The sequence below is a fragment of the Hipposideros armiger genome, unplaced genomic scaffold, assembly GCF_001890085.2.
Source record: "Hipposideros armiger isolate ML-2016 unplaced genomic scaffold, ASM189008v1 scaffold_113, whole genome shotgun sequence".
Lineage (NCBI taxonomy): Eukaryota > Metazoa > Chordata > Mammalia > Chiroptera > Hipposideridae > Hipposideros > Hipposideros armiger.
In genome coordinates this window covers 2,223,980-2,231,953 of record NW_017731463.1, presented here as the reverse complement: position 1 = coordinate 2,231,953, position 7,974 = coordinate 2,223,980, and the positions used below count along the sequence as shown (strand labels likewise).

The 7,974-nt window shown below is 34.8% G+C and overlaps 1 protein-coding gene across 1 annotated transcript in view; it reads right to left on the bottom strand.

Annotated features, from left to right (window-relative positions):
• Positions 1-415: 415 nt before the first annotated feature.
• The window catches only part of WDR64 (WD repeat domain 64), a 105,809-nt gene continuing 98,250 nt past the window's right edge, over positions 416-7,974 (bottom strand). The window contains exons 15-16 of the mRNA XM_019647555.1: positions 7,495-7,602; positions 416-1,636 (exon numbers count right to left, since the gene is read on the bottom strand). Of these exons, the coding sequence (XP_019503100.1) occupies positions 1,556-1,636; positions 7,495-7,602 (189 nt within the window). The 3' untranslated portion in view covers positions 416-1,555. The remainder of the gene's footprint in view (positions 1,637-7,494; positions 7,603-7,974) is intronic.

Sequence of the window (7,974 nt, the reverse complement as noted above, 5' to 3'; positions counted from 1 at the left end):
AGTCATGGGGATGTAGAGCATAGGGAATATAGTCAATAACATGATAATAACTATGTATAGTGCCAGGTGGGTCCTAGACTAATCAGGAGGATCACTTCTTAAATTATATAAATGTCTAACCACTATGCTGTACACCTGAAATTAACATAAAATAATACTGAATGTCAACTGTAATTGGAAAATTAAAAATGGGGGAAAGGTGAAGGGGAATAGGAAGTCCACATTTCCAGGTATAAAACAAACAAGTCATGGGGATGTGCAGCATAAGGAATATAGTCAATAATATTGTGATAGCGTGGTACAGTGTCAGATGGTAGCTGGACTTATCATGGTGATCACTTCTTTAGTTATATAAATGTTGAATAACTATGGTGTGCCCCTGAAACCAATATAACATTGTATGTTAGCTATATTTTTAATACAAATTCTTTAAAAATATAAAATACATGAAGAAAAAAGTTAAAAAGAACATTCATAGGAGAAATGATCACATTCCCATGAGCAACAAAAATGAGTACATACATAGAAATAAACATAAAAAGAAATGTGTAATTAAAGTTTATCTGAATAAAAAACAGTCCTTACTTTTCTAAAGTTGCTGGGATTTTAAGAATTATAGAGCCCTTCCCAGAATGGAAAGACAGAATTAAATGATAGGGGACCACAATTTTTTCTTACCAAGTGGCCTGGTGCTTTGGGGGAAGTAGACTAACCCTTGACATGTGAATGCTTTTTATTATTCAGAGCTCTAAATCATTTCCCAAAGAGGCCTAGGTCAGGCAATCCACAGGCTTGAATTCTGATGCTTTCTTCATGCCTTTGACTTATTTAAAATCTCATTTATTATTGGTCAAATTTAAATGCTTTCATTCTTTACAGGAGTTCCCATTAGTAAAATTAATCATTTGGTCAGAGTACCAAAATCAAATAAGAAAAGAATTAATAAACAATAAACCCTAGAAAGTTCAGATTATCATCCAAGTTCTATTTATCTGGAGTCATTTCTAGGCTAAATGTAAATAACCTTGGACTTTAAGAAATTTTCTTTCATGTGAAATTCCCCTAACTGAAGAATACAAATAGCTAGAAGCTTGACTGGCACATTTTTTTTTTTAATAATAGTTTTTTTTGTATACCACATAGCATGGCACACAAGTAGTTTGCCTCTTATTGCATACATTCTGATAATGATTGTGGTTATGAATTAGAGTGAACAATGCTGGGAGGTGGAGAGCCAGTCATTTATGACCGTATTATTTTAGGTCTACTTACGCTTTTGTCATTTTGTTAACAGTAAACAAGAACATTGCATATTTCTTAAGTGGATTTGAATGTATGAAGTAAGATGGCCACCTGGCTGCTTGCTGCTTGTTGGTTTTCAGGGCTGAGGCCACCTGAGCTCTTCGAGCAATCTTCTCCATTGATGGAATGGCCTGAGGATGCAGAGATGGTGACATTGTCTGGTTTCATCCGGAAATCAAGACTGAAGTATCATTCACGTCTTGCCATTTCATGTGCAGCCCAGGCCACAGCAGCCACTTCTGATTTTTCTCTCTTATTTGGGGATAACTGGGAAGAAGGCAGAAGCCAGATTTATTTGTGGTAAATGCTTTTTAAGACTTCTCCTCCGTTGTGTCTGTGAAATAAAGGATATGTCAGTTAAAAACTGGCAATACATAACAATTTTCTAGAGTCAAGTTACACCATTAACTTTTGCAGAGATTTTAATCCTCCTCGAAAGTATAGTTATTTACTTAACTATCCCGTGTGCTTTTAGGGTAAAAATATGTTGAAAACAAGAAGTGGGACTCCAGAAGGGTATGGGTAGAAGAGCAGAAGCTATAGAACTACTTAACTGGGCAGTTTTTCACTCTGGGACTCAGCTGCCCCATCTGTAAGGGATTGGTGAAAACAAAATAAAACAAAGAAGCTTGCTAGGTGGTTGTAAGGCGTAGAGATATTTTATATTAATATCATCAGAATTTATTGATGATAAAATCAAGTGCTAATTCTACAAGTGACAAATGAAAATTTGTTTTGAATTGGACATTTTTGGAAGGCATGCATATAAAATATTAAACTTACTTGGGTTAAAAAGATCAAGAAGTATCTAATTTTGTCAATAATGTTCAGCCAATATTTTAGTACACATCATTTTGATTTTATGGCCTATTATGGAGAAGAAGAGAGGAAGAAGAAAAAAGGAAGAAGAGATGTAGAGTTATAAGGTAAAGAAAAAGACAGAGTGAGGCCCAAGGTCAAAAGTCAACCACCAAAAGATCGCTTAGGCTTGGACACTCACAGGTTACATGACTGCTCCTCTTTCTCCCTAAGACTAGGTAGGGGACTTAGTTCCCTAGATCAGTCTGCTAAACAGCTGAGGCAACTTCCTAAGCTGCAGTGATCTTCCTTTCTTTACTATTGTATTATTCTTTTCCTCCTTTTCCTTCTCTGCCTTCTTCTTCTAACTCATTTATTCTTTCATTCAACAAATATTCTTTGAGCATCATTTAAGTGTCAGTCTGTTCTAAACACTGGAGTTCCAGTAGAGAATTAGTCAAAGTTCCTGCCTTTGTGGATCTTTTATTTTAATGGGATAGAATCAATAAAAATAAATGAACTTTTATATAATGTAATCTCAAGTAGTGACAGGATCTATAAAGAAAAATAAATCAGGGTGAGGGACTAGGGATTGATGAGAAGGGAGGGTTCTTCAATGTTCTCTACTTGTAAACTCTCATCTGGTTATTCTGAACAGGAGAGGCCCAGCCGCTTACCTGCCTCTTAATTACATTGCATGTTGTATTTAAGTGTCCAGGCTCTGAAACCAAACTGCTGGGTTCAAACCCCAGCTCTATTATCTACTTCTTTTGGGATCTTAGATAAAATTACTTATCCTCTGTATTCAGGTTTCTCAATCGTAAAATGGGGATGATAATCATAACTATCTGAAAGTGTTGTGAAGATTAAGTGAGAGAGTGCATATCAAATGTTCAGTATTGTACCTGGTACACTAATTTAAAAATAAGTGTTAGCCATTATCATGGGCAATATCACTCAATTATAGTTTTGTTAACCTAAAAATAAAAGACCAAAGTTAGAGGCAACAAGGATTTATTTGAGATCAAAGAGAAGAGCTATTTTGGAAGTACTGATTCAGGCAGAAACCCAAACAGTGTTCCTATTAGAAGGTGAAGGCAAGGGGGATATTTATGAGAAAGTGAAGAGGAATAATTACATGAATAGAAGGAAGGGATTTTTACTGATGCTAATAAGCCAAGGGAGGAATTTTTATAGGTACAAAAAAACTAAGTTATTACCGTATTTCCCAGGTATAAGACGCCCCCGTGTATAAGATGCACCTTAATTTTGGGGCCCGAAATTTGAAAAAAATGTATTACATAAAGTTATTGAACTCAAGTTTTCTTCATCATAAAATTCATACAACTCCTCATCACTGTCAAAACTCCCAGCCATTAGCTTGTCCTCATCTGTGTCTGATGATGAATCACTGTCTTCATATATTGCCTCTCATGGCCTTCTTCTGCCGTGGCATTTTCAGTAGGGTTTCTTCTTCCCATAGCCAGTCTCTGATTGTTTTCTCAGTTGGAGGAGGACCAAACTTAGGTTCAGCAGCATGATTTCCATTCACTTTTGTGAACTGGATCACTTTTAATTTGAATTCAGCCCTGTATGAAAATCTTTTCTGAGCCATTTCTGGGCAGAACGTGGCAAAACGTAACCTAATATACCGGTAACAAGTGCGAAACAATGAGCGCACAAACACAAAGACGGAAAAAGCGGGAAATGCAAGTAAAAAAACTACAAGCACTATATAAGATGCACCCAGTTTTTAGATCCCAAGTTTTTCGAAAAAGGGTATGTCTTATACATGGGAAAATACAGTATTTCGCTATACATTGTGGTGCTAATTCTTAACAATGTCTTCAATTTTCAGCCCTGTAGTCAAGATTTCTGCTTCCCTGTTAGCTTTAAAAACAGTTGTTTGAAATATATTGTTGGTTTGTCTCAGTCCAAAAGTTACTTTGCCTGGTTCAACCATTCCCAAAGTTCAAGGAATAAGATGTGCAAGGAACTTCCTCTGGAATGGCTGCCCTAGCTCTATTCTAAAATGGCTGCACTTACATCAGTTTTTCACAGTTTATATATTCTTTCACCTAAGATAAAATTGTGAGAATTTTTCTGTTATTTAAATATTCTTTGGAAAAACCATAGAGTATGCTATCATATATACTATCTTTCACTTTGGGATGAAAAAGGGGCCATGTACAAGTTTAGTGACTGAAAGTAACCTCACAGGTTGATCTGATCATAGATTTCTAACTAAGCAGTCATGGTGGGTAGTAATGCCTGAGGCCTATAATTTCTTTAGTATAAGGTTTTTAAGTGACCCTATCCATTGTTCTTATGCATATAGATTAACACACCTTTGACATGCCAGAAGTAATCCTCTTTTCCAGACCCCTCAAGGTGTAACCATCCTCAAGGGAGCACACAATGTTGTGAAATACCCTGTACCTTGTTTTTGCACATCTTCATGTAATCTTCCTTGTGTTCCCTCCTTATTTCCAAATGCATAAAAGAAACTACCAAACTCATTCTCTGGAGCATTTGAGATCTTGCTTCCTGGCAGTGTCATCAGTTTGGCTCAAGTAAAAATTCTCTGCAGGTCTGGACGTTCTTACATTGACACCTTAATCATTTTCTATTATTGCATACGTTTCTACAATTTTGAAAGTGAATTACATGTCACAAAGTTCACGTTCTCGCCCTCTCTTCCCACATTTAAACTAAAAAGGAACTAAAAACGTATGCTATGATTTATGTTTTCCTGTACTATGGTTAATATTTTATAACTTGTTTAATTCTAAAAAGATTTATAAACAAGTTAAATATATTAATACTCAGAATCAGCACTCTTATTATTTAAAAATAATAAGTCAAAGAGATTAAGATACCTGTTCTTGGGCTTTTTACTCAGAGCAGTTTCTTCCCTCAATACTGTGAGTTTCTTGATGTAGTAACATTTCAAGTATTCTATAAATGTTTGTTTCACACAATTGGAATTTGAACACTAAATTTGAACACTTTCTGAGATAATTTAATGTCCACCTTCCTGGAAGTGCTTTTTATGAAAACAGGTATTTGATATCTATTTATTGATTTGATTTCATCCACTATTTTCCAGCTTAGTTGTTTGAGTTCCTAAAATTGCAGACAATCAACATAGTGATGCTTTACTCTATACCCGTTTCCAGATTTTATTGTCATCTTGCTAAGTGTACAACTTTCCAAAAAGGACTTAATTTTATTTTGGAAACTAATTTTAACCCTCTGGCCACACTAAATTCTTTTCTTCATTAAACCAGAAAGAGAATGTTTACTCATGGTTTTCTGATTCCTTTTCTGTAAGTAAATGGAGATATCTATTCCCTTTGATTTTCTTGTGTGATTAATGACCTATCCAAGTGATTAATAGAAAAGAAAGTATATATTAAAACAACATATATTAAATATTTCTTTGTGTTTGGACACATAATTATTGTATTTCATGATCTCTGATAGAATTAATTGTAATATAATAGAAACAATTTCTGACTGAGTGAAGATTATTCATTATGTAGATTAACCATGACTAATTTATAATTCCATTTTTGTCTTCCTTCTGGTGTTTAAGACATATTTGACCACTTTCTTTCAGTCTCTTAGTTTGTACTGTTAAGTAACAAAATGCAACTGAGTACATTTGAAGATTTAATTGGTTTTATTAAATGATTCATGAATTGGGCAGCATGCCATCTAGTAAATAGAAAGCTGCTATGAGTAGCCATATAAAATGGAAAATTTTATAGGCAGAAGGAGGGTGGGACAAGGAAGTTAAAAAAGTGGATTATTTTAGGCAAGTTCACCTCCCCTTAAGGGTAAAAAAAGGGAGTTCTTATCAGGCAGGTTGATCAGGAAATTCCAGACTGATTTAAAATTCCACTCCTGGGAGAGACTAAAACTACAATTAGTAAATTATTAAGTCTTGGTGGAACTTAGCACAAGTGACTCCATTTTGGGTCTGTTGTTTCTTTTTAACGATACTTAGAAAATGTGAAGTAAATTTAATATCAAATAAGGCAAAACAAATAACACAAATATGGGGCATAAAATACAAGTATATGAACTATAAAATCCAAAACAAATAGTCTTTTTTTTTTTAAGATAGTAAAAGAACAGTTTATTAGAAGAAAAAGTACACTTCAAAGAAATAGAAGTGGGCCTGAGCAGAAAGCAGTGGCTCAAGGGCCATTATTAGAAGAGAAAGCACACTCCAAAGAGTTTGGAGTGGGCTCAAAGAAGGAGCTCAAAAGGCCAAAACAAATAACCTTTGATTACCTGTTAGTTTTGGATTATTCATACCACTGTGTTTTATCCATTACTCAAAAAAATTAAAAGTAAATGATATTATTTTTATAAAACACTCTTATATTGCCAAAAACTCTTATTCAAATGATTCGTAGAATTGATGAACAAGAGTCATTCATATTCTCATTAAGTGCATAAGCTAACAAAATTATGGTCAAGTTTTCTATATTAATTTAATAAAGCAGCTTTTGTTGTCATCATAGTCATATTTGTTATCTGTTATTCAATTCATTGCAGTCAGTAAGAACCATCTCCTTTCTGTTTTTAGTCTGACTTCATGGAATGGCTTTTAACAAGTTACCACATGTTAGATCTTCCTCTTAATGTTTGATCTATTTTAATGGCTAGATAAATGGCCAGACGTTAAGTTAGGCCATATAAGCTTTCTAGAACTAGTAGAAAAGTGATAAGGTTTGAGTTTTTTAGGTTGTAAATGGTTTAAAAGAATGAACATGAAATTTGGAGTCAGAAGTAGATCTCAGCTTATCACTTAATTCTTATTGTCATCTTTGGCAAGTCACTTAATTTCCCTTTGTGCTCCATTTTTCCCAGTTCTAAGATGATTATAACATTTTCTGTGTAATTGTTGTGACAATCAAAGGAATCGTTTATAAAAACACTACGTACACTGTAAAGTACTGTCTATTAGTTATTCCTATTAATACATGGGGGAAATTCTTGGCTTGTCTGGTGAGCCAGAAACTCACTGATGTCATAGCCCCACTCTGTAGGTACAATAAGATTAAGAAGCAAGGATGGTTACACAGCCCTCAGGCATGTTATGTCACATCGCCTGACCTTTAAAACAAGTCAGTGAGCCTAAGCCTTTAATTGGCTCTAGAAAGGTTTCATTTGTCAGGCTCAGAGGTCCTATTTGGTTTTTCTCTCTGTCCTGTAAGTTCATGATTTGCAACTCACTTAGCTAAAACACATGCATCCCAGAATATACATAAAAAGAGTATGAACTGAGATAATTTTAGGTTCAGAGTGTTTTGAGGAACAGAATAATTAACATTCCAAACAGAAATGGGATACACCATGGAATTCTAAGTCCCAACTTACTTTTTCATGTTGAACATGACCTTTCTTCCCAGGAATGCCATCTGAAGGCTCCCTTTGTACCTCTGAACCAATGAGTGGGAGGAATCTTAGACTAGTGGGGCTTGGAACCTAGAAGAAATAGTAAGACATACTGAAGTGGTTACTTCTGTAATGTGAATTCAGGGTGGGGGATGGGGAGTGAGACATTCCACCTGCTTTAAAATATACTCCCTTTCCCAGTTTCCCACTATTAATTCTTAATACTTCACCCTGAGTATCATCTGTAGCTTAAGTGTTTGATACTTATTCCAATGAACATGTTTTTAGGAAGGAGAAGCAACATTTTAAGAAATAATAATTTAACATTAAGTTGAAATATTTCATCTTTAGTTTATTATTTTTGGTTAATTATCTGGAGTGGAGACTTGAAGGATGAGTAAGGATTTGGAGGGGAACATGGGTGGGTGAATTCTGGGCAGAGGATCCAGCACAAGCAAAGCC